The 25,491-nt window shown below is 50.5% G+C and overlaps 2 protein-coding genes across 2 annotated transcripts; both read right to left on the reverse strand.

The window, feature by feature from the left end:
• Positions 1–32: 32 nt before the first annotated feature.
• UNC119B (unc-119 lipid binding chaperone B) lies at positions 33–6,794 on the reverse strand. The gene is made up of 5 exons (XM_039560726.1): positions 6,570–6,794; positions 5,964–6,077; positions 5,338–5,449; positions 4,956–5,128; positions 33–4,091 (listed from the first exon to the last, which is right to left on the reverse strand). The coding sequence occupies exons 1-5, from the start codon at positions 6,772–6,774 to the stop codon at positions 3,979–3,981; spliced, it is 717 nt and encodes a 238-aa protein (XP_039416660.1). The 5' UTR covers positions 6,775–6,794; the 3' UTR covers positions 33–3,978.
• Positions 6,795–8,229: 1,435 nt separating this feature from the next.
• On the reverse strand, positions 8,230–20,737 carry MLEC (malectin). The gene is made up of 5 exons (XM_039560725.1): positions 20,491–20,737; positions 17,079–17,257; positions 15,560–15,736; positions 15,343–15,400; positions 8,230–14,170 (listed from the first exon to the last, which is right to left on the reverse strand). The coding sequence occupies exons 1-5, from the start codon at positions 20,696–20,698 to the stop codon at positions 13,941–13,943; spliced, it is 852 nt and encodes a 283-aa protein (XP_039416659.1). The 5' UTR covers positions 20,699–20,737; the 3' UTR covers positions 8,230–13,940.
• Positions 20,738–25,491: the final 4,754 nt, after the last annotated feature.

Genomic DNA, 25,491 nt, shown 5'->3' on the forward strand with positions numbered 1-25,491 from the left:
CCCGCCCGTCCAGGGCCGCCGTGCGCCGGGCGGAGAGGAAGGTCCTTTATTCCTATTGCTGGTGACAAAATCACGGGTGTACAAATACAGCGGCACCGGCGCCCGCGGGACACCCCGGCCACCCAGGACAGCCCCGCGGCATTGCCACGGCCACGGGAGGAGGGTCCGGAGGGGACAGCACAGAGGAGTCCACGCGTCAGCAGCCCCAAGGCCACACTGTGAGAAATATAAATAAGTGTCCTGCAACAGCACTGGGATCCAGGCAGGCGGAGAGGGCGTTTGCTGGTGTTCATTTTCCTGCTGCTGCAGAGAAAGAGGTGCCACTACTCAGCCCTGTCCTCGGCAAGGACAAGAGATGGCAGTGTTCAAGTCCGAGGGTCACAACCGACAGCAAGCCAGGCTCTGGGGTAGCACGAAGTAGCTCCATGTCACAGGACAGCAGGGCAGAAGACTGGGGAACAGCTGAAGAGGACGTGATGAAACACAGAGCTAAGAAGCAGAGTTGCTACATTTGGACCTTACTGCTTCACCCCCACCTTTCTCCTTCATTTCTGACTCCTAAACACTTGTTTTATTCTTCCTGAACCCTCAGATAATAGAATAAGCATCCCCAAGCACCAGAGAAGAGGCTGCTGCTTCTCTGCAACAAGAGACATTGAAAATCCTCAGGTAAACACACAAAGGAAGACACTTCCTACCAAAAACAGAGGACAAGGATAGAAGTACCCAGTCCATACAACAAGAGATCATCTTCCTTCACAAGGTGCAGTACGTATTCCACACTCAAGTTATGAAAATAGCTCTCCAGGAAGTTTGCTGGCATGGATCCAAAGCCCCTGCATCAAAAATGGGAAAAAGAGGTCCAAGTACTAAGAGGACAAATACTGGAAAAACATACTATGAGTTTGTGGGTTTGGTCCCTTTTTAAAGTTTTGAGCAGAACTCAGTATGGTCCCAACTTTTTTCCAACTCAGCACACAACCTCAGAGAAGTCATCTTTGATACCTTTTCCCTTGCTCAAACTCCAACTGACACTGAAAGCATCTCCTTTGCCTGCAGCACCTGGCTAGGACTGACCATCCAACTGTCAAAGATGTGATCCCAGTGGAATTTCTTCCAACCTCATTCGCATAAGTAGCTTTGACCCATCATTAAAACACCAGAGCACACACTCCAGAAGGAAACTGGTCTGCTAAACCATGTTTACCAAAGATATCATCCCTGCCACAAAGAAAAGAGGCTTTATAGAAAGTACATAAGAGAAAAGGAATGCTAGGAAAGCTACTAAAGTAGGGACAGGAGTCTGGAAATCCCCGACTTTCTGGATTACAATAAACTTTTTCAGCGCTGGGTTGCCCTCTTGTAGGGACTTTCTTTTTCCTGCAGCATGATTTTAGGGCAAAGACTTTCTGATTTGGCAGAGCAAACAAACTCAGCTAAAAACCTCAGGGTGCCACTGCTGCCTGCAAGTCTCCCGCTTTCCCCCTAGTTCTCCCTTTTATTGCTGAATAGCTGACACATTCACCAGTGTGAAAGTAACCGCTTCAATGCCGTTTCCTCGTCTCTGCTGATGGCCAAGGACAGGAATTCCATTTTCCTACCGGGACCGAACACCGGCAGCGCGCTCCCGCCGCCAGCATCCGCTAGATGGCGCGCGCGCGCCCCCGCCGGGGTCTGCCCGCCCTGACCACGGGCCCATCTCCCTTTGAGGAACCTTTACATAGTGACAAGAGAAACAGATGGGAATCGTCACTCTTGTAAGAAAAGCAAGAGGTTGCTTCGTATAGGAAGTGTGATAAAAGTAACGTTTAAAGGCACCTGGATTTATACTACATACAAAATCCAGTTTAATATGCTAAAATTTGCCAGGGAATAACTAGTAGGCTTTTCAGACACTATTTCTGGACACTTTGGATGAAAAACACACTTCCAGGCAATTCTGCCTTGTGGTGAGTAACTTAGAGCAAAGCAAATGCTTCCCACCTCAGCGGCACAGCATGAAGGCTGATGAAGGTGTTCACTGCAAGAGGCACCTTGAGCTCCACCTCACCATCTGCTTTAACTAATCCTGAAGATCCTAGACAAGATCGCATTAGTGCCCGTGGAGATGCTGGAGGGGATTGATGGTAGCAGAATTGTTCTTCATCTTTCCATCAGGCAGACCTTGCCCCTCCACATTCCCAAGACATTTGTTGCAGTTGCTCGTGATTAATGCTCCACCCAGAACAGGTCATTTGTTGTGGTTAATCATAATAAAATATCTTCCTGAGAGCTGGAGATTCTTTCATGGCTGCCACCCCACACACTCTCACTCTGATGCCAGCTGATCTTCCACACCAAAGTTACTTTCACTAATCTGGAGGTAAAGGCAGTGGTTTCCTATTGCTGTCTATGCATTAACAGGCTCTGATGCCCACCCCAATCAATCCTGCTAAAACACAAACTACGCTGAATCCCTCTTAACGCAACAGGTAACCACCGAGGAGTTAGGTTCTAACTGCCTCAAGAACAAATGGAACTAATATTAGGAAAGGTCTCTAGTCTAGACAGAACCTAACTCCCCTAACAAGAGACACAACTGACCAGCCCAGCACGGGGACAGGAAAAGTACCAGTCTCGAGAGCCAGCAAAACTGGCAAAAAAGGGTTTTGATACTTGAGATTTTGCACAGTTCGGAGCTGGGCCCCAGCACAGTGACTGGCAAGAGGTCCTCCTCTTCCCACTGCATGATGCTATCTCCCATTACCAGATCCCAAACACAGCTGTGGTATCAACCTCAGCAGCATGACTTCCTAATCCTTAAATAAGCAGCTGAGTAGGCAGAGCAGTGATGGGAACAATGAAAAAGAGAACCATGTACAGTCTCACTTTCCAAGGATCCCACTCCGTAACACTGAGTGATATGACCTGGGAAGCTTTTAGCTACTAATACCTCCACTGCAACAAAGCAAATAAGCTGGTGCTGCTCACAGCAGCTCTGACAGACCAGTCAGGTTTACAAACATAGACTGAAGCCCAGGAAGCTCTGCTTCCTACTCATTTTTCAAGTGATTTTCCACATTCTCCCTTTTTCCTCTAAGCCCGACTACACTGACACTTCCCCTCCAGCCCAGCCAGGCGGACAATGTGCTGTCCATCTAAAAAGCAATACATTCTGTAGCGAGAGCCAAAATTCCTGCACAAAGGGAAGAAGGAGAAATGGTAAATACAGTGAGATTAACTTCAGCTCTAAGGTTGACCCCTGATCTCTAAATTGCAACAGTTTGCTCACAAAAGCTCAAACAGAAATGCTGTCAGAGTAATAGCCCCCTTTTTCCCCTATCTCGTATCTCTAGTGAAATCTCTGGCAAAACACAGATTAAATGTTCTTGGGGGCAGCTCAGGCCCCCAGAGGCAGATGGAATATTCCTGTGCTGCTTAGAAGCTGAACTAGTCTCATTCCCACTGGAGAATATTGGGATGCACCCTAAAAAGCAATGTCAGCCACGCCACAAACAAAACCACTGCCACTGAAGAGATGATCTATCCAACTGAACAAAAGATCTGCTCTTCAAGCATCACTGGCTACTTGAAGGGGTTAAGATTTTCCTGCTAGGAAATAGCTTAACACAAACAATCTGACCTGCTGAAAAAGGATATTCACCCAAGAGGTGAAACATCTGAAGCACTAAAGGCGCAACCTAACTATAAAGACTAAGAGCAAGAATTGTCTAAGAGTGCCTCTGATCACTGACCTAACCAAGGTTATCAGAAGACAGCCAGGAACAGAGAACAAGAGGCAGGATACGCTGAGTGTCAGATAGAGAGGTATTGCAGTGAGATTTCCTTTCAGGAGCTGTCATCTTTGCTTCATGTTCTCAGCCTCATGCATGGAGAAAAAGTTTGGCAAGAAGCCTTGTTGCCTGAGACAGCAACTCCAGTCCACTCCTGCACATCTGGAATGGTTAAGGGCATCACAGCATCCAGCAGACAGAATGATTACTGTCCTCCATTGTAAGCATAGTCGGCCTTGTTGTGCATAATCAACTTGTTGTCCACAAAGTAAAAGCTGTCCGAGCGCGTCTCGTACGGGTTTTCAACCATCAGACGGACTGTGAAAGAGAAAGCTCCATTACATTCAACAGCCAGCCAGAGTCAGGATAAAAAGTACTCTGCCACTCCACTGGATTTACCAAGCTGATGCTCTGCCCTACCCAAGGAAGAAGCAAACTGCTCTGCTGAGCACACTTCAAAGGCTGCAGCCTGCCCTTTCCTTTCTTCCTATTCACAGGACAAGTACTGTCAAAAGCAAACAGAGGTTGAATCAAGTAATCTCACTGAAAATAACCTTAGAAACTACCACAGCTGAGTGGAGCCGAGCAGCCATCATGTCTGTAAGCAGAAGGAGCTGGTTTGTGGCACTTCCCACATGTACACAGGCGGGGTGAAAACCTCACACCTTCCCCACAGACAGGCAGCCCCAGAAGGGCCCCTGTGTTCCTGCTCTATCCACCCCCTGAGGTCAAACATACCCTGCCCAATCTGTATTTGCAGAGATCTTAGGCTCAAAAACACACCTCAGGGAAGAGCCAGTTCTGTTCCAAAGCAGAAGGCTCTAGCCCTAACAAACAAGCGAAGAAAACAGATGGATGGCTATAAAAAGAACCCTTTCTTTGGGGTTTTGTTTTCTTCTGGGCTACATTACGAGGCATCAGGCATGTCAGCCCTGTGACTGATCAGTTCTTGCAGCCTGTAACATAGCAGAGGTTGTCTTAGGCTTTCATTTTTCAAGGGGGAGACTTTGCAGCACCAATCTCTAATTCAGACAAGATTACACATTGCTAAACTGGGAACCTGTATCTGTTTGTTCCTGTCCTCTCAATCCCAGTCACAACTTCTTTCACAAGTAGAGGGAGAGAATGAGCAGATACACACACAAACAAAACACCACTCAGTGTGGCAAAGAAGGTACTTACTAAGGTCTTCTGAGAGCTGAGGGAATTCATAAATGTGTTCACATGTGTTCCTGCTACTGGGGATGCAGAAGCCAAAATCAAAATCAAAGTTCTTCAGCAAGCGATCTCGGAAGTAATGTCTCTCAATCATTCGGAAGTTTGACACTGGCTTTTCTCCCACTGTGAATTCCACTCTGCATGGAAGAATCAGGAAAAAAACAGCTATTGGGAAGAACAGAGCCTTGGGCATGAGGCTACACAAGAGTTCTCTACAGAAAGAGAGAGTTTGATATTTGTAGTCTAAGACAGACTCTCTGAGTCTTCGACTCAATTTTGTTATAAACTGTCAAGTAACACTTTGTAAGCATCCAATTCTCCCTTCTTTCCATGAACTCATACTCACGTTGCACCAACAGTCCGAAGACGGAGAAACGCTGGGGTGAACTGGTACCGAACAAAGCGACCTGCACTTGCGTCCGGTTCACTGCTGTCATCTTCATCCTCCTCATCGTGCTCTAGAAAATGCACCAGCCTAGAGTTACTCTGCGCACAGTGTACATGTAAGGTGATACTGGCTAGTGGGCGTTATCAGGACAAGCTGCCTACTGCTTAGGTACCAAGTGTAAACACATTTAATAACTGGTCTGAGACTTATACTGCCACTAAGTAAAAGAGAAAAGATTTGCCATAACAGCTGGCCCAGCCTTGGTGGCGCCAGAACTAGAGCCACCCCTCAATCTCACAGGATATCCCCCCTCACAACTGCCAATGCACATGAACTGATCTCTATTACAACCAGCCCAAAAAAGGAAGATTGCCAGTTGATAGTACTCTCCCATCCAACAATAATCACATTTTTATCACAAGTTTCTCAGCAGAGATAAACTCAGTCCTATGCTTAAAGGAGAGGAAGTTAGTCATTAGAACATATATCAAAGGACCTTTCTGCTGGGCTTGCATGGGTTCTGCATTGCAACCTCTCAGCTCTCTGAGTCTCTCTATTCTCCTTGCAACGTTTGTATGCTGTACCTGAAGCAGATGGCTTAGCAATTTCAAACAGTACTGTTCCAGTTTCAAGGTCCCGGATCTTAAACCTGGTGAAGTCAATGTTGTAAATGTTGTCCTCAGGTTTGCATAAATAATCTAGAAGAGACAGAAAAAATATAGTAACATTTCAAAACACCTCTGACCACTTAGCAAATGAATTTCTTTTTTTGTTAGCCCCAGACCGATAAGATATGTTCTGCTTGTTGTTTTGCAGAAGCTTCATGAAAGCAGGACAAAATTAAGGATGTGAGAAACAAAGGCATGTTAAGTGCCAGGTAGCAGAGCAAGAAAGGGATGGGATCGAGACAGAAAAGCACAGATCAGCAGAGGAAAAACAGAAAAACAAAAAGCTTCAAACAAATCAAAACCCACAAACAACACAAAATCCCCCAAACTTTCTGGAAGTTGTACGGGAGCTGCCGGCGAGCACACCCCGAGCCGCCGCGGCCAGCGCGCCCGAGCGTCCCCCGCCGGCAACGCCGGGCCAGGCCCCACCGCTCCCACGCCAGGGGCCCGGCCCGGCCCGGCCCGGCCCCGCCAGCCCTGCCGGCAGAGCCCCCGCCAATCCGGGGACCGGCCCGCACTCACTCTCCGTCACCCGGCACAGCCCCAGGACGTGCTCGGGCCGGACGGTCTCCAGCGCCAGCAACTCGGACTCGGTCCAGGGTTGCCTCGGCGGCGCATCGGCCGATCCGCGTCGGCCCCGCAGGCGACTGAGCGGCCCCGCGGACACCGGCGGCGGCTTCTTGTCCGGCCCCGGCGCCGCCGCCGCCCGCGCCCTGGAGCCGCTCATGGCCACTGCCAAGATGGCCGCCGCCCGCCTCGGTAGCTATGGGAGCGCGGGGCGGGGCGCCGTTGCCTGGCAACGCCGCGCCCGAAGCTCAGCAGGGCCCGCCGCGGCCGCGCCCGGATGGGTGACCCGAGAGCCCGCACCGGGCACCGCCGGCACGGCAGCCGCTACCTCCGGGGACGGAGCGGGACAGGCCGCCTGGGAAAGCTGAGTTACCCGAGGAAAAACTACACAAGGAACAAGCAAAACCAGCCCCTCTTCCCGCTGCCTCCGGCCGGCTGCCAGCCCGCGCCCCGCTCCCACACCACCGCCCAGTGAGCCGGTCGTCAGTCCTCGCTGGGCACCCAGGCCCGGGTACTGAAGGCACGGCCTGAACCCGCAGCGCAGCCGGTGACACAGAGCGCAGGTATACCCCGAGAGCCCGTCCCAGGAGACGTAGGCAAGCACTTTTTCGGGGAGCAGAAGCATCAGCAAGAGGATGCCGTGGAGTGCACACCCCACTCCTGGCCAGGTACACCCCAGCTGCTGTCCCTGGGGAGCGGGACAGCGACAGGACCGTGTGCCCCTGGGTCAGTCAGTTTCATGACCACACACCGGAGGTGGCAGTGGCAGACATTGGACGAGTCTTCCCAGCCTGGTGGGAGGAACTGGGGAGGTCCCACTTGGAGGGACTCACAGGAGCATCACATGGAGGAAAGAATGTGTTTCTTCCCAAAGAGGGGCGGCCCACCAGCCCGCAGTAGGCACGCAAGAGCTGCCAAGAGTCACCTCCAGCCCTCTGGGGAACTGGGGCAAGAACAACACACAGCTGCACCCTCTTTTCAGACTCCAGCCAACACTGAACATGCTCATGATGACCAGAAGCAGATTTTGAGCAGTGGTTTGTGACACTTGCTGTGACTTGTGAGCAGCACACTCCTACTACTGCCAGCCAAATGCTATTTCAAAAAAACCTGCCCACAACAGTGCTCCTAAATCCTCCCCTCCTCACTGCATAGGCTTGGTCCCTCCATCCCATGCCCTAAGGAAGGACAGACGCAGGCCTTCTGGAAAAGCACCTTCTCTGCCTGGGGCCAGGGTCCCTTGTCCCCAGGAGAAGGCACCTAGAGCACAAAAGCTGCTGCTTTCTCTCTGCTCCAGCTGCATCCACCTCTGACAGGGTTTCAAGCTGAAGGCAGGGCAGCTTACAAAGCCCCAGAAGGCAGATTACATCTCTCTGGTGCTCCAGCTCTGAGCAGGAAGCAACAAGGTTCGCATCAGCATTTTTAAGAGGATGTTGTACCATTCAATTTGCACTTAATCGCTCAAAACAACTGGCTAGAGATCACCAGGGCTGTATTGGAGGCAGCAGCAGGATGTTACCCTGCAGTCAGCCAGGCTCAGCCTCCCTCACATGGGTGTAAACCAGAGGGGGCTCCTCTGCCCCTTCCACCAGAAAGAGGGACCATCTCATCCAAGTGACAATATAATTTTGTTTATTTTCCTTTAGCACACTGCTGGTTAAACTGCCAGACAGTAGACTTCAGAACATTTCCTCAACCAAACATCCTGGGGAAATTAAAAAATAAAACTGCTACCATGTACCAAAGATAAAAGAACCCACCTCCATGCCCATCTTCTCCCCCAAACTAGTCCCTGCAAAGCCGATGCAATCAGAAATAGATATCTGTGCTTTTCACCCAGGGCCCAAGCTCACTGCAAAACAAACTAAAAAAATGTCACTGCAAGTTGTTATAACACAAAGCAATGGGCAGTAAAATAAAAAATCCTCCTCAAAAATATTTTGTACTGGTGACACATACAGATGGAGATTTGTCCCCACACTGCTTCAGCCTTTACAGACAGCTTAGACCTGCAGCTTTAAGTAGTCTGTGATGTGTCCTTAATGCCAGTGGCACAGGTCACTTCCACACATCCACGGCCAGGCACTACGGAATGGTGGGATCATGTGCCAACGCTGACTGCTGATACACCAACGGGAATCAAACAGCAGCACCACCTCTCACAGTCCTGGCTGCTGCCTCCTGGCATGAAGCACAGATCCTGCCTCTGCTCCCACAGACTCTGGGGCTGCTTTACCAACCCAGCTGCTTGTCAACATTGGAAAGCCCTGAATGCACAAAGCCCTCAAGGAAACCACAAAAAATTCAAGCCCCCACTCGCCAGCAAGTTTCCAGCCACTGCTTCACTCCAGAACTCCAGCTCAGGAACTGCCACAGTGTGACAGAACAGCCATGGTAGCACAGGAGAGCACATCCCCATTAAGTGTGACTGGGAACAACTCTGCATTTCCTGGATTCACACTCTCCCCAGCTAGACTGGTTCAAGCTGTACTTTGCCCCTTCCCTCCAAATCTCCATCACACAAACGTTTTAGCAGAGACCTTTGATGTTTGCAAGAGATTATTCACATCTTCTAATCAGCCAGCACAATTTCTAGGAGGGAGGAAAGCACTTGCTCTGTTGATTTTTTTTTTTTTTTTAAAAGCACTTTTTAGGAAAAAAAATCAAAACCTATCAATAACCTGCAGTAGCATCCCACCAATCAGACTGGGGACAGCATCATCACATCCCTCCCCCCCCCATCTTTCCCTCAATCTCCAAAAATAGTATTTAATATACAGCAATAAACTCTGAGCAAGCCAGAGTCCCGGAAGACATGGACCTGCTTTTACCTCTCCCATCCAGCCCAGCACCTTTCAATGCTACAATACTCCGGGGTCAAATCCATTTGGATCCAAAGTGAATGCACATGCCCCAGACCCGCCGGGCAGCATGAAGCAGGGGTGCAGCACAGGAGGCCCATCCGTGTGATCACATTTCTGAGCCTTCACAGCTCCAGCCTGGTGTGCTTGTGCCGTTGAGAATACTTGTGTGAGCCTGTTCGGGACCAGCTGGTGGAGACAGACTGGTGGAACCAGGCTGACATTAAAATAGCATCCTTGAATTGTATTAGGCTTTGGCATTTGTTGCGGAGATGCAGAAGTGCCAGTAGGTAAATTAGCAGTTCCCATTTCCCTTGGATTTTCAGCAAGAATATTTCCCTCCCCACCATAAGTGCAAGAAGCAGACCGATCTCTCCCACATTTGAACACCAAACAGAGCCTGCAACACTTGATAGATTCTGAGCAGCTGCAGAAGTGTCTCACATCAAGGGCTGAAGCTGCTCTCATGGCCCTCTCCCTCCTGCTGTTTTCTATCACCAACAGGCTTGTTCAGCCCATAGTTCCTGTAGCAAGACACTTCCCTGGCTACTGCAATCCCATTTCAACTTAAAGGCCAAGGCACAGGTCCCTGCTCTGTTCAGACCTAAGCAGCACACGGCAAGCCCTCAGCAAGTAAATTAGGGGTGCAGGACCCCCAAGTCCCACTCTGCACCCAGAAGCTGTAAGTGCCATACAAGTACCAGGACCCAGCGTGACTCACTCAGCTCTGAACTGCACAGACACCCAGGCACTGGACTGTCTGGAAGTTCTCCATCCTGCCTTCAGGAGATTTCTGGGGGAGATCAGACCTGAAGGAGCTCTTCCAGTTCTTCTATCCCTTGCTAGACTTTCCTTCAATTGACTTTAAGGGCTGGAAATAAAGATACTTGCTCACAGTTCTGTGCTTCAGCTGTGACCTCCAGAGATGGCATCCAGGAACAGGGAGACAGTCCCCAGCTGATCACAAGGGCAGGGAATGCCTGTCCCTTGAAAAAAACCCAAAAGCTCAGAAGCTCCTTAAAAAAAAAAAAAAGAAGCCCCTTCAAATAGACTTTTATTTAAAGCCTGAGAGAAAGGCACCAAAAAGAGAAGGGAATTCATTTGGCTTTCTCTTCACTGCCACCTGGGACACTCAAAAGGGTCAGAGATGTTTAGTCACACACAGAGAAGACTTGAATGGCCTGCCTTGAAGGAGGGGCTGATGGGACAATTAAAATAAGCTTTGAAACCACTATGCTGAGGCTGGATCCAGGCCTGGAACATGACAGACAGTGATTTTCCCTTTATTAAGTGGAAGTGTTATTGAAATTGCCTCATCTGCCCCTCCCTACACAACATGAATCAAGCCAGGGTCTGTTCTGACCCAGCTCCCCACACTGCTGCGCTCCATCTGCCTGCTGCTGGGTGGGAGGAATCAGCACAAACAGGCTTGTCTCTAACCTATCTCAATTAAACGTCTTGGATATTCCCTCAAACACCCATTCTGGAAAGCCACAGCCAGCCCAAATTTTTCTTTCCCTGGTCAGGACGAGGTACCTCGTTTTACCCCTCCATCTGGCTTGCATATACTAGACAGAGATGGCCAGAGGAGCTGGAGTACTCCATTCCCAGCAAGGTGCTGACTGGCCATCCCCCACCATCCTCGGTGCTCCCACACGGTTTGTTTGAAGGCTCCTTCCAAAGCAAACCTGCCAGGAGGGGATGGACCAGGAAGGAAACTGCTCATAGTTTCCTCAACAGGGTCAGGAGCCCCCCAGAAACCAGCTCTGTAGTGAGAAAGATGCATAAAACCAGTCAAAACAACTAAATTGAAGCCATGAAGGATGAACTATTTCTCCTCCCTATTCTTATTTAAATAAGACAAATTCATTTGAACTGAGCAACTGGAACAAACCAGATCACACCGTGAACAGCTCTGCCTTGGGGCAGTTGATAGCACCAAATGGGTGCCCTGGCTGCCAGGAGAGGCTGGGATGAACTATCCTAGAAGACTTGTCTCCAACTTCTGCATGTCTAAACACACACCCTTTCTCCCATGGTAGGTAAGGTGCTGAGATTACTGGGTGAGCCACAAAAAGCTGAGTGATTCCTTGCTTCAAGGATGCTCAAATAAAACGCACCCTAAAAGGCCTGGAGGAGAGCAGCTCCTTAGAGATGCTTGCTTTCAACCCCAGGTTCTTTGCTTAACAAATCAGCATAGTTCATGGTTCTCAAAACTGATAAAGATCTAAATGTCTCTTCACTCCAATTAGAGCAATCCCAAAACCGCTGGAGAATCCCTGCAGGCACTGTCACTGAACAAATCAGAGCTCATATTTTATAATAGTTTCATAAATATTAGGATTTTAATAGTAGCTAGAAGATGAAGCAGACAACTTCAAGCTTACTACCTTTCATCCTAAGGTTTGCTCTTCAAGATCTGCTCTCTCTAAAGCCTGTCTTCTCCTTTAAGTGGGGCAGGGACTCTCTTGCTTCTCTCCCAAACTAGCTGTTACCCTTTGTGCAGTTGGACAGAAGGTAATTAAAGTCCTGCTTGTTTTTCAGCTCAGACACAGAATTAGGGTCAGGCCTATAGCAGTGACGTGTGTGATCAGAAAGGCAAGGTTCAGTAGCACTGATGCAGAGAGCAGTGTTTTGTCACCTCCCCCAGCTCCCACTCTGGAGTCCCTGAGCTGACAGCTCTGATCACAGCTTGAGGGTCAGGAGGAAGTAAAGGCTTCAGCTGCCTGGGCCCAGCAGGACAGAAAAGGCTGCTCCTCCAGTTCCCTTGCCAGAAACTCAGTAATTCTGCTGACCATGCTCAGCCCTAAGAAAGGCTGACTCACTGCAGGGGATCAAACCCAGGAACAACTGTTAGGAAAATGCAGGCCCAGAGAGGCAGAGCAGCACGGAGGTCACCACTCAGTGCCACTGCTCCGGGGAAAGACAGAACACTTCTGAGGACAATGGAGAGAGCATGAGGTAAAGCGCTCTGTGAGCCCAGAGCTCAGCAGCATGAAAGCTGATATGCAAAAACCCAACCCTGCCTGGGACAGATCCTGCTCCAGCACATCTCCCTCCTGGCCAGCCGGAAGTCCTCAACATATTGGAGGCCAAGACCGTGAGAAGGTAGTTCCTCAGAGCCTGCAGCTCTGGACCAGCAGGTGCAGCAGTGGCTTTCACTCTGATCAGCCTCTGTCAGGCAGGCACAGGCTCTGCATGCAGAAACAGAAGCCTCTTGCAGAAATACCCCTGGGGGAAGCAAGTGACCTTGTCTCCAGTGCTCTGCTCACTTCCAGATCTCTGGATGGCAACAAATCCCCTTGCTCTGCAGGACTGAAATGTTGGACAGCTGCCCCTTCACTACAGTGCCTGGATATGCAAAAGGCCAAGCTCACACACTGCAAACACTGACCAGCTGCACTTCTCACTGCCGCAGGCAAGGCTGCTCCCTACAGAGGGAATGAGAGACCACAAGGAGCATTCACCAGGTTGCTCTGCTCTGTCCTACGGCACAGGTTTCTTAAGAGTCACGGACAAGGGAGCTCACCATTAGGAAGGTCAAGGAACAAGTCCCAAACCTCCTCTCTAGTTCACCTGATTCTCAGCTTCTTCCAAAGAAGAGGTCACTTGCTAGAAAGGGCAAAACAAGGAACTGGGATTAAAACAAAACATTTGAAAATAAAAGGATATTAAAGGAAAAAAAAGCCATAATCAATACAGAAAACAAGTGCATCTGATCAGACACTAACAACGTCAGCCTCTCGCAGGCTACAGCAGAATCCCTCTGCGATGGAACAAACATTACAATTGCCAAACTAGGAAAGTCTCTCCCAACTGGTGCAGCAAATCAGGCCAGATAAATCCCTCTGCTCCTGGCACAGCTTGCAGTCTTAGGAGGGGACCGTCTCCACGGAGGCTGGGCTGGAGCCTTGGTATTTTAATGCAGATGAGTACCATCCATCGTGTTGCACACATTCAGGGAGATGCTGAGCCAGGCTCTGTCCTCCGTAGTCGCTTGACACCCAACAGCACCACATTTCCACACTCCTGAACAAAATGTGTACTCTGGCCTTGTTTTAAGAATTGTTTTCCTGCTTAAGGAATCATATTCCACCCAGTAAAGGCAAAGATCCTACAGCACATGGCTTTCTCTCAGTGTGGGACATGGCCCAGGACTGGTAGCATCAGCTTTCAATGGCCCAATACACACCCAGCCAGGACTCAGCTCACTCTTGGATGCCCCAGGGAGAATCAGAGGCTGCACATGGTGCGAAGGGGAAGGCAAGGGCCTTGCTGCTTGCTGGCAGGGAGAAAGTAAGCTCCCTCTTACCTGGACCTGCTATTCATTGCTATTCATTCCAAGTGAATCTTTTTTTTTTTTTTTTCCTTAAGTTATGAACAATATGGAGAAATTGAAAGCAACCATATTCGGTCCAACTCCTTCCCTCCCAGCCCCTGGGCTGATGCACTGTGGGGCTTGCTCTCACAATCGGCAGAGGCAGAAGAGGGTAGGAATGAAGACACCAAAGGCCACCAATATAGGAAACATGAGGCTGCTGTTGTCTGAGGCATAGGGGTTTGGTGTGCGTGGGCCTGACTGAACCCGGTTCTTATTTGCCTGTTTTTTGACATTAGAGCCATCATCATATTCATCTTCATCATCATCTTCCTCTTTTTTCTCCAGACCTGGGTGTGGCTGCAGCTTTGGAACATCTGTTGAACAAGACAAAAGGTTGCAAGCAGGCAGGATGTAAATTAGGAGATCACTCAACACACTTCCTTCCCCTCTACCTGATCCAACATGAACATTGGCAAGAGGGCACCAGAGACCACATCAAAACCACAACCAGAACACCCCAGAAGAGAGGAACATCTACCACAGAGGATCACATCACTATTTCTTTTCTTCACAAGATAAGAGCATTCAAGGATCCAGCCTGCAGAAATACTATGTCCTCCCATACTATCTACATGTCACACAGACAAGTTAATGCACAACAGCACACTTAGGGCACACATTCAGATACTGCAGCTGCTCAGTAAGATCTAGTCAAGAACAAGCACCTGCTGCCTGCAGGACCAGCAGATACAGGTGCAAACAGGAATGGGAACAATCCTTTCCATAAACAGTCCTACTCCACATCACTGCATCCCCCGAGCCTAGAGCTATGAGAGCAGCATGGCCAAGCCCCACTGAATTCCAGCCTTCTGAGCCTGGGGCGTGAGCTGCAGGTGCCACCTGGCCACAAGGTTCTTACCAAATCTTCAGCAGCATCTGACAATCCCTGACTAATAGTAAAGCAAATTGATGTTTTGGTCAGAGAGGGATCCTAAACCCTCCCAGGTCAGGAGCTAGAGGGGCTTCAATTCCAGCTCATTTATAAAGAGGGTGATGAAAGAACAAGGACTTTTCCAGCACTCCCCAGAGCTATTCAGAGGAACTGGTATCTGGGAAAAAACACTGCCTTGTCCTCAAGCTGAGAAGGCAAAACAAAGCTCCAGGTAAGAAATACATAACCACTAGCTAAAATAACTGTAAATTATTTGTCTGCAGGGTTGCTGCTGACATCCAAGGCCAGGGGGTATTTATCTGTAGCTAAAAGCTGAGACTGACCAGACATGTTCCCTTCTCCTCTACCCCATATACAGGAAATTCCAAAACAATTTGATTTTTCTCATTCCAAAATGACACAAGCTTTGTGACTTAGAGGAGAACAAGGACAGTACACACCTACTTCACTCTGCAACTGTGCTCTGTGGGAACTCAGTGAAAGAGAAACAATTTTGGCAGATGTGGGTCAGCAAGAACTATGATCTCACAGTCTAAGAAGCAACAGGCTGCTCTCCAATGGGGAAGAGCCTTCTGGCTCAGAAACTGTGCTTACCTTCCACTGTTCCCTGCAGGATGTATAGGGCACAGATTTTCGGATTGTCATAGTAGCCCTAGAAAAAGCAAAGGCAGAAGTCAGTGCTGCACCTCTGAGACAAGGAATGGCCTCTCCACCTACCAACACCTCTCCTCCTCCAACCCACAGCTGCACCACATGACTGGGGAAGAAGGGTAAAGGGAAGATAAAGGCTCCGCCCTGAAAAGCCTATTACCTTTACAAACTCAATGTGGAGCTTTCCTGTGAATGTTGAAACCTCTCCCTGGACACTCAGTTTTCCCTTTTTGATACTCATGGGAATGATCTCATCGTGAGCTGTGCTGTGTCCAACTCTGTCAAAAATGTCCAAGTCTTTCACCACCACGTGGCCATTCAAGCGAACATCAAACACCTTCAGGGTGGAAGAAATGACAGAGTCAGAACAGACTCAGGCACGTGACAGTTGAAATGGGAATAGAACAGGAAAGGTCTCTGCTTTTTATGCACCCAGGACCAGAAAGCATTGTAACATGCACTGGCCCACTCCTTTGGGAAGGATTCAGAGCCCAAAAGCAGCCAGGTAAAGACACTAAAACATTAACAATGCTTTCAAATACCCCAAAATCAGCTTCCTCCTTTTAAAACACCCCTACATCTGCTTCAGACCTGAGGACAGCACAGTTTTATTCTGGTTTATTCACGCTTCTCTTTCACAACTTTTCTCCTGTCTGAAGACCTGCTCCTACCACCCTGGGGTGGCTGTGACACACCACACCCTAGGGAATGAAGCCATTTTTAACTAACAGCCTGCAGCAGAACAGAGAATAGGAAACAAGCTGTTGAGGAACACAGGGTTTGAAGGGGGTAAAATGTTTAACTGCTAACCACATCTGTGAATTCAGAGTGAAAGTCCTCCTCAGGGCTGTAATGACTCAAACTTCATGCAGCACCTGGGGAATCCCAGCAGAACCACATGAAGGAAGAGGAACCAAAGATGCCTCAGCCCTTCAGTTTAATCTGAGGCTGCTGTTTGCATCCGTTCTGTAAGCAAGCCCCACCAGTTCTGTTCCCTGAAATACTTCTCTGGCAGGAAGGCAGCACAGTGTAAGGAGATCAGCCCTAAAGAAGCTGATGGAGCCAGAGGAAAGCCAGACTAAAACACAAACCACTCCTACCCCATTTTATCACAAGGCTTTTAGTTCTGTTTGCTTCTGTTTCCACTCCTGTACATAGGAGATTTCAAAAGTGGACAAGGATTATTCTCCAAAGAGCAAAAAGCAGTTGAATTTAACTCTGCTTTCAGGATCAGACTGAATCAGTATCAAGTCTTGTTACATTAGTAAAAATTGTTTTGAGTAGGCTATTTAACCCAGATCACCTCCCTGCTTCAATCTATGCAATACTTCCTCCAGCATAACCGTGCTGTCAAGTCAGAAGCAAATGTTCAAGGAAAAGCAAAAAAACTTCTCAAAGCCACCACAGCCTAAAGAGGTCGTAAAACTCTACTGCTACTTATGTTTAGTTGCACACATTTGTTTGAGCACTTTGAAATGAAATTTTCCAGTCCAACTGTATAGCTGGAATGTGGAAGAGAGCTCTAAATGTTCAGAGCCTGTGAGAGGTTAGGACCTAAGTTAACAACTAGTGCTTTACTTCACTCCTTCCTCCAGCATGCAAAGCAGCAGAGGCAACCTAAGCCCACACAGTCTTAGTCAGGAACTCACATCAGAGGCACACAAGGAGCTATTGCTTACCTTCTGTTGAGACTGTGCAAAATACACCTCTGCGAACTTCAACACCAGCACATAGTCACCCTCCTCTTTGATGGGAACTTCATAGCCAAAGGTTTCCTCATTGTAACGCTCTGTCTGGTACAGAATCTGGTCTTCCGCATTGGATCGCAAGATTGGCAGTTTCATGCCATAGTCAGAAGCTGCATTTTGAGCACAAAAGAGTGAGAGGAAGGTTTACATTCTGAGGAAGAAACAATTTATATACTCTTGGAGAGCTTAACTCCATCAGTGGCACTAGCACTCACACCGTGTCAGACCCATCTCCCCTGCTTGCTCTGATCAGGTGGCAGCACTACCAGAGCAGAAGCACAGGAAGTCAAAGCCTCGAAATTCAAGAAATGTAGGAAAACAGGTCTGGAGACCTGCTGCAATCTAAGACACAGTAAGCTTACTCACACCACTTCAGAAAGAAAAGCCTGTTTCAAAAACATTACACAAAGCCAAAGGACTTGGCCACTGGCTCTTGCTTTAAAGATGAAAAACACCTAGAATATTTTTACAATATTTTCAAATTTCAAACCCAAGTACAAAACTAAAACAGTTAGCATAGGACTGACTCAACTCATTGACACAACAGATTTGAAGTTAGCAGTTGATTGCATCAGGTTTTAGAGACTCATCCCCCTCAACTAAGAACCTGGGTAACGGCAGAAGAGTGAAAAGTATTAGGCATCTTACAAAGCCCTTTCTTCTCACCACAGCCCCACAATACCTGTCAGCATAAAGATGGGATGAAGGAAGCAAGAAAGATACACAAGCGTTTCAAGAGCACCAGTAGCTCCATCAGCTGATGTTCTCAGAGCCATCCAGCTGAAATGGGTGCTGTCTGCAGGCATCTGAAGAGACCCCTGAGAAGGGCCCAGACACCATTCCCAAAGAGGACAACTGATAAAATAAGAGAAATCACAAAATTTGCCTCTTTTCAGTGTTTTACCACCTCTACAGCAGCCCCCAAAAACTTTAACCCCACTTGGTATGCTATTGTGTCAGGGTTCCTGTATAATGCAAACTGATGCAATGCCTGCAGAGCTGCACACCAAACAATTCCCCAGCGATGCAGGAGGGAAGACTGTGGACACCATCCAGACGAAGTTCTCCGCTGACACTTACCTCTTCCACCCCCATTTCCATGGGAACAGACACTGCATTGGCCAAGACAAAGCAAGAACTACTAACCCAGTGCACATTGCCAAAGACAGAGCCAATGCAAACGAGTGAGAGGAAATTAATGCCAGTTCTTAGTCTCCTGTTTCACAGAGAGCTGCTCAGGCAATTTTCCACTTCTCTTTACCATTCAAACTTGGGCATGAAGACTGAAGACTAACCACCAGAAATACAGAGGGTGAAAAGTTTAACCTGTCCTCCCACACAGGTATTTCTGGCCAACTACGGATTACAATGATAGCAAACCAAGGACTCCACAGAAGCCAGCTCCTATTAAAGGAAAGAAAGTCCTTTCATAGGCAAGAAGGTAACTGGAAAGGAAGACCTGTCACCTGCATGTCAGAGCTCTGTTGACAGAGCTGTGGAGGCAAGATGGGTTTTACAGCACGCTGGGTGCTCACTGGGAGTGAGCAGTACACACCAAGCGGTAACTCTAATATGTTTGGCACCTGCCTATTTTGTAATTGCCATCAGCACAGTCAGTCCTTTAGGGCACAGAAGCTGAACGGAGGCTTGAAAAAAAAAGTTTTCATTTGCCCAGAGGCAATACAGCCCAGAATTACTACTCCTAGGTCATTTCCTCCCAGTCAGCCATATATTTCTGCTGTAGCCCTTACATGTCTATCACCACAGAGAAGAGCCCAGAGCAAACAAACAATGGTGTGATAAAAAAGCCATTGAGGGAAAGGCAGCTGAGAGTTCAAAGGGGTAAAGTCTCCACTGTGCCTGGCACCACTGGCTGAAGCAGGATTACTGTAACAGTCTGCTGCTCAGAGGAGACAGCACAGGCTTTCCACAAAGTCACAGTGTACTTGAAAAAGACCCTTTTTTCTCCTCAACTCAAAAATAAATAGTTCAAGTCCACAAGGATATTCAAGTCACACATGTGAAAGGTCTATGAAGGGAAGCTGACCTACAGTGATAGGGGAACCTTGTGTGACTGGGGCAGCAGCTTCCACGGGTGTGAAAAACTGTATTAGAATTTAAATATGACCTCCACTGTATCCACTGTGTCCAAATGGCTCTCCATTTGGGATGCCACTCATGCAGGGTAAGCAATAGCAGTTCCAGCTGTATAGCACAGGAAAATCCTCACCATCCTACACAGAAACAGCAAAGGTTAGACTCAAAAGCCAACAGAGAGCTCATCTTCTCCACATTCCACCACTCACCTGTAACTGGCAGCAGAGCAGCTCAGCATAGCTAGCTTTTCAATATATTAGTGAATCGACTACGTTTTGGTGCACCAATTACCAGAAACATGCACAATTCAAACTGTGGTGTTCTCAGGGGAAGTAGGAAAAGGTAACCCAAGTGCAATATTAGTTCTCCATCCTGTCTTAAATGGTAGGCTGAACATTTTACTGACTTGGTAGTTAGAGCAGCCGATGATATCCCATCTGCCTCTACTTCTGCTCGTGTCCCTGCCCTTGAATAACCAGCCACGGCTGGGGTATGGAGCAGACCGGCCGGCTGCACCTTCCCCCTGCCGGGCCCAGCACCGGGGCTCCAGTGAGCAGCCTGTGCTCTTCGCTGTGGGGACCAGAATGCTGCAAGCATCTGCTCACATAGTGCGCGACCCGGATCCGGGTGCAGAGGGCTGGAAAAGCTTGTTCCCACTGCACCGAGCGCGCTGCGCACTGGGCTGCGAACTGGAGGATTCTGCTGTGGAACCCAGGCTCTTCGGTGGAAAACGATAGAAAAAGAGACCGGCGGGCGCACGCGGCCGGGTTGGCAGCTTGACCGCTCCCGCCACCTTTCCAGCCGAAATCCCACTCCAGCCCTCGCGGAGCCACTTCCCCTCCGGCATTACACAACCCCGCAGGCCGAGACCAGGAACACCATCCCGCAGGGCTCATCCTGCCGACTCTGGGGCCCCGGGCCCGCACCGCCACGGGGAGGGGAGACGCAGCCCCAGCTGGGCCCTGCGTGAGGACGAGGGTGGCCGCGGTCCCGCGGGTGACAAGTGCCGGCGCTGCCTTCGGGCCATGACCGTCCCCGGGCGGCTGGAAGAGAGGAGCCCCCGCCGTCCTGCGGGGGCACCGACCGATCCGCCGGGGCTGCAGCGGGCAGGACGGCGCCGGGGGCGCGCGGATCCCGGACCCCGCCGGCACAGCGGGGCCTCACCACCCCCGCGAAGCGGAGCCGAGCGGGACCCCCGGGCAGTCCCGCCGAAACCCCCCGGCCCCGGCGTATCCCCCGCCCTCACCTCGGCCCACGCGGCCCTCGAGTGGGTCCTTGCGGAAGTGGATACCGTTCACGTCCACATGGGCATCGCCGCCCGCGTTGACGGCCCAGACGACGCTGTCGGCAATGCCGCCAGCCGCGCCCCGCAGCAGCAGCAGCAGCGGCGGCAGCAGCAGCAGCGGTAGCACGGGCGGCAGCAGCGGCGCCCCGCGCACACCGGCGCCCACCATGTCGAGCTCCCGGCGCCGTGCCCGCCCCTTCCTGCCGCCGACAGGGGGCGGCTTACTCCGCTGCCGGGGCGGGACGAGCGCCGACCAATCCGCGCGCCGAAACGAGAATATTAATTACCTGCCTGCCTGCCATTAGACGGCCGCGGGCCTGTATCTACATATTCATAAGGCGGCAGGCCAATGAGCGGCGGCGACGGGCGGGTTGTGCTGAGCGGCGCGGGAAGGGCGGCGGGAGCGGCGCGGGGAGCCGGTACCTGCGGGCCGGCACCTGCGGGCCGGCGTGCCCGGGGTCGAGTACCGCCCGCCTAGGGAGCTGAGCGGGTGTGGAACCGGCTCCCCAGGAAGGAGTGGTGGGGACGGACGAGGCTCGCAAGCGCCATGTCCGCAGCGAGGACAGCCCGGCGAGCTGTCCTGAGCGCCGGCCGCTGGAAGGCAGAGCCCGCCCCTCCGCGCCGCCAATCGCGGGGCTCCAGCGCGGCGGAACGCGGAGCACGGTGGGCCGGTGGCGGGAAGCACAGACGGAAGATTGCTGGGGGAACGGGCGGCGCTGCGGCAGCGCGGACCGGGGCGGACCCGGTGTGGTGGGAGAAGGGGTTGGGAGCAGAGCTGGGGCAGCGGGAGCTCCGCCGCCGTCGGGGGCGGCTCTTCGCCACGTCCCGGTAGCTCCGTGCCCGCTGTGCTGTGAATAGCAGCTCCCAAGGCCGGCTCGTTGCCTTGGCAGAACACCCTGGTTCTCCCGTTCGCCCCTGCCACGGAGTAAAGGAGAAGGCAGCTGCCGCCCGCCCGGTAAGGAGCGAAGCAGCCGGTGGCGTGCAAGCACCTTGCACCACAAAAATCTGCCTGAGAAGCAAAGCGGCCAGTGAAGGCAAAGGCGGGGAGGTGACTGTGACACTGCCAGGGACCTGATCCCTGGCTTGCACTTTATAGGAGAATGTAAAATCCTGGGGTTTTTTTTCTGGAGGACCTTGGCAAGGTCTTGGGTGGCTGGAGTGAGATACGCCAGATGGAGGTCGAATGAAACTCACTCCCTATGCGGTGGGGGAACAAATAACTTAATGTTTGCCCTTCTGTCTGATCACGGTGTTCCTTGAGGCATCAGATACCAGCCAGGCCTCAGGTCTGTGCTCCTGGCACTGGCTGCATTAGCAGTGGCTGCTTCTAAGTCCCAGTGATGTTTTATTAATTCAAATCTTTCACAAAGCATTTGCTTTTATAAATAAAGACTTGGTACTGCAGACTGAGAATTAGACACATTTGTTGCTTTTGTAATGCACTTGCAGGCCTCTTAACCAGACACAGTCTTGCAGAGGTGAATTGTTTGGGGGAATGCGTAACCACCCACCCCCGGCTCCCCAGTCTGCTCTGCCCAGGGTTTGGTCCCCAAAGCATGTTCCTGCTGCTGTGGCATCAGTTCTTGGGCTCATGGTATAACTGGGTCAGGGCAGACATGGCACTGCTGTGCACCCACACCATTGCTGCTGCCAGGAAGGGGTTCCTAAAACTACAGAGTGCCTTAGGAAAACACATCCCAATTAGTAGCATGAAATGAGCATGCTTAGCACCTCTCCAGATTCAGCCACCTCACGCTGATTCCTGGCAAATCACCTCTGTGACAGATCCCAGCCCTGGCAGCATCTGATCAAATCCAGGCTACTCTGTATCCCTGCTGTGTTTGTGATTTGTTGGGTGTCCCCCAAATTCAAGCAACTGTGGCCAGGATAATGCTGTCTAGTTGGCAAGGCCAAGGGAGGCCTCATTAGAGCACATTTGTGCTGATTACAAATGGTCCTCCCTAATCCTACACTTTAAACTGCGATGTGTGGGTCAGGAACACAACTTTGAAGCACATAAATACTTTAAGTGTTACCAGGTGTCCCCAGGTAGAGCATTTTCTAAAACCCAGCCTGGATTATCATTTCCCAAGAATCAGTAGTGCATCACAAAGCGAGAGGGATTAACAGCAGCAGTGAGGAGGGACAGTGGCTGTGCTCATCTGGGGGCAAGAGGAGCCCTCGCCCTAGGTCACAGGCTGGTCACAGCTCCTGGCAGAGGATGGCAGACATGCTGCCTGTGTCCGTGGTGTCCTACACTGCCCACCCTGAATCAATACTTGCCATCACACCAGCAGCTTGATGCTAGCTTGTGCCCCAGATGTCAAAGGCTCCATCCTGTTCCTAATCCACTGAGCCATCAGTCAGTCCCTTGGTGCAGGCTGGATTTACACCAGTAACCTACAAGTGAAAGGCTCAGGGTCATCTTCTCAATCCCTTGATCTCTCCCTGTCTCCTGGCAGCTGTGCCAAAATGACTCAGTCTTGAATCAGTCCTGCCTGGTCTACCTACCACCCTGATTGTTCACGAGCAACAAGGGGCACATGTTTAGGGTATTAACCATCTCCTGCTGGAAAATGTGATCAGGATTTGGGATGTCCAAAAAGAGCAGCAAAGATGCATGGGTCAGAAGCAGGCCTCATGGCTAATGAGACATCTAAGAAATCAATGTGAGCCAGCCCTGCTCCCTGAGCCACCTCCCAAATGACACAGGGCTACAAGGCTCAGGTGCCCACAAGAGACCAGCTGTGCCCTGCCATGTAGAGCTCCTTGGAAGCCTCCCTGGTACCAAACTGGAGATGAGAGCAAAAGGATTATCTCTGGAATTAGATTATTTAGATTGGATCTTTAATCTCTGCCCCTATCTACACAAGAAAACAGTAAAATTCCCTGGGAATATTTGGGGTTTGTTGTGAAGGTAAAATCAGGCTAGCAGCTAGAAGCTCAAGAGCTTCTGCTGGAAGAAAAAACATGAAGGCTTCTGAGAGCTGCCCTGTCTGACCTGTTCACTGTATCATGGTGAGACCCAGCAGAAAAGAGCTACAGATGATTTGGCTGACTCAGCTTTCCTCAGAAGTAGCTGTGGCTCCAGGACTGCCTCTGCAATGACACAAAGGTGTCCTGCAGCCACCTTTTGCCTAGTACTCTTGGGATGACAGGGGACAGCTCTGCCACAGTACAAACACAGGGACCTGCCTAAGTGAAAATGGCTATAGTTGGCAGGGAAGACACCCGGCCACCATGATTCTGCACTGGGGATCAGTCCAGCCCCTAGAAATGAGGTAGTCCTTTTAAATAAAGACTGTCCTGCCATCTGATGCTGGAGCCAAAAGATGTGACTGCTCAGGGCAGGGTCTGGGAAGGAGCAGGCAGAGGCAGCCACCACACTTGTAGCCTCTGACTATCCATTGGGCTCATGCAGGCTGGCTGCGACACAAGGCATATGCCTCAAGCTGTTCCTGGTGCCCACAGGCAGGCACAGCACTCTGCAGCACACAGGCAGCAGCATAACTGTCCTCCTGCTCCACATGCACAAGCAGCTCCTTCCTCAACAGGCTCCACTGTAAGTGAAGCACAGTTGTGTACCAGTACTGCCTTTGGCAGACACGAGCCTGCACACGGCTCCTCCCCCCCAGTATTACCCTAAACACATTCATAATGTACCAGGACTCTGGACTCTGTTCAATTTATCACCCTCATCTCCTAACCACAATACAGCTGCTGTGCCAGTAGATGTGGAGATCTGTAAATACCCATTTTCCAATTTCTTGGCTCACACCCACATTGCCAAGATGGGACCAGCTCCATAGATACACACACACAGTTTGCATACACCCACTTGCATACAAACTTCTACTGCTGAACTCCTGGGTACCTATCTGCACTCCTTGCTTTTATGTGCATGCACACAAACCTTTCCTAGTGCGCACACCTGTGCAAATACAAGTAAACATGCACTCACACAAAAAATATAAGGAGAAACATTGTTTTTCTGTTACTGGAGCATCAGCCATCACTGCAGCTGTGCTGGTTGGCACAGCAACAGGAAAGCAGAGGAGATAATCCTCCTCTGGGACATGGATTTGTGGATCCCAAGAATTTGAAAGAGAACCTTGGAAGTGAAAGATTTGAGATGGAGGAAGCAGGAGGATTATGGTCGTTGACCACCCAGTTTGAGTAAGGAGGCAACCAAGAGGAAGATAGCTCCCAGTCTCACCAAGAAACACAGTGATGATGGTGCCCTTTGAAGCCAAGCAGACATTAATCCTGGCAACTTGTGACTGAGCCCTCACATAGAGAAAGGAGACAACTGTAGGTCTGGTAGAGTAGGGGAAGGGAGTGGTAGGTTGGGAGTATCTTGGAGAAAGGAGGATAAGATCTGATGTGTATGGAAGCAGCTGGTAGGGCCTGGAGGCTGCTGTCATGGTCACTGCTGCAGATACATGCAGCATTTCTGAGTGTGAAAAGGCTGGAGAGCAGGGCACTGCCACACAAGGAGGCTCCCAGCCAATCCCCACACCAGTGGAATTACAGCTCAGCTGCCACAGTATGGCCTCACTGTACATGTGCTCACAGTTGTGTTTAAAATTATCTGAAAAGGGTGAGGTTGGCTATTGCTGCCTATCCCCTTCCCACCCAGCTCCCCTCTGGGCCCTTTCTCCCATTGCTCCTTGCCACGATACTGCAGGGGCTCTCACCTGCACCCATACCAGTGGAGGGGATGCAGAGATGGGGACCCTTCACACTGCCCTCACTGTGAGGTACCTCCAGGCCCCTTGACCATGGGGGACAGCAGGAGGGAGGGCAGGGTCCTGACACAGGCTTAGTGGCCAGCACTGACTCCCCTTCCTGCGGCAAGGGCTTGCCTCTGGATCCCAGTGCAAACACTGGGGTGTGCATCTGCCCAAGCCCTTCTCCCCCCAGACCGGCCACCACCTCTCACAGGGACATCCAGGCTCCACA

The sequence above is a fragment of the Corvus cornix genome, chromosome 15, assembly GCF_000738735.6.
Source record: "Corvus cornix cornix isolate S_Up_H32 chromosome 15, ASM73873v5, whole genome shotgun sequence".
In the NCBI taxonomy this organism is placed as follows: Eukaryota; Metazoa; Chordata; class Aves; order Passeriformes; family Corvidae; genus Corvus; species Corvus cornix.

Bases quoted from the DNA above. Each gene is read 5' to 3' on its own strand.
- UNC119B (XM_039560726.1), bottom strand. From the start codon at position 6,774: ATGAGCGGCTCCAGGGCGCGGGCGGCGGCGGCGCCGGGGCCGGACAAG. The intron at 5,129-5,337 runs GTGAGTATGAGT...TCTTCCATGCAG, and splicing joins CTTCGGACTGTTGGTGCAAC to AGTGGAATTCACAGTGGGAG. The intron at 4,092-4,955 runs GTAAGTACCTTC...TCTCTTTCACAG, and splicing joins TCAGCTCTCAGAAGACCTTA to TCCGTCTGATGGTTGAAAAC.
- MLEC (XM_039560725.1), bottom strand. From the start codon at position 20,698: ATGGTGGGCGCCGGTGTGCGCGGGGCGCCGCTGCTGCCGCCCGTGCTA. The intron at 15,401-15,559 runs GTAATAGGCTTT...TGCTTTTTCTAG, and splicing joins TCCACATTGAGTTTGTAAAG to GGCTACTATGACAATCCGAA. The intron at 14,171-15,342 runs GTAAGCACAGTT...CTTGTTCAACAG, and splicing joins CCTGCAGGGAACAGTGGAAG to ATGTTCCAAAGCTGCAGCCA.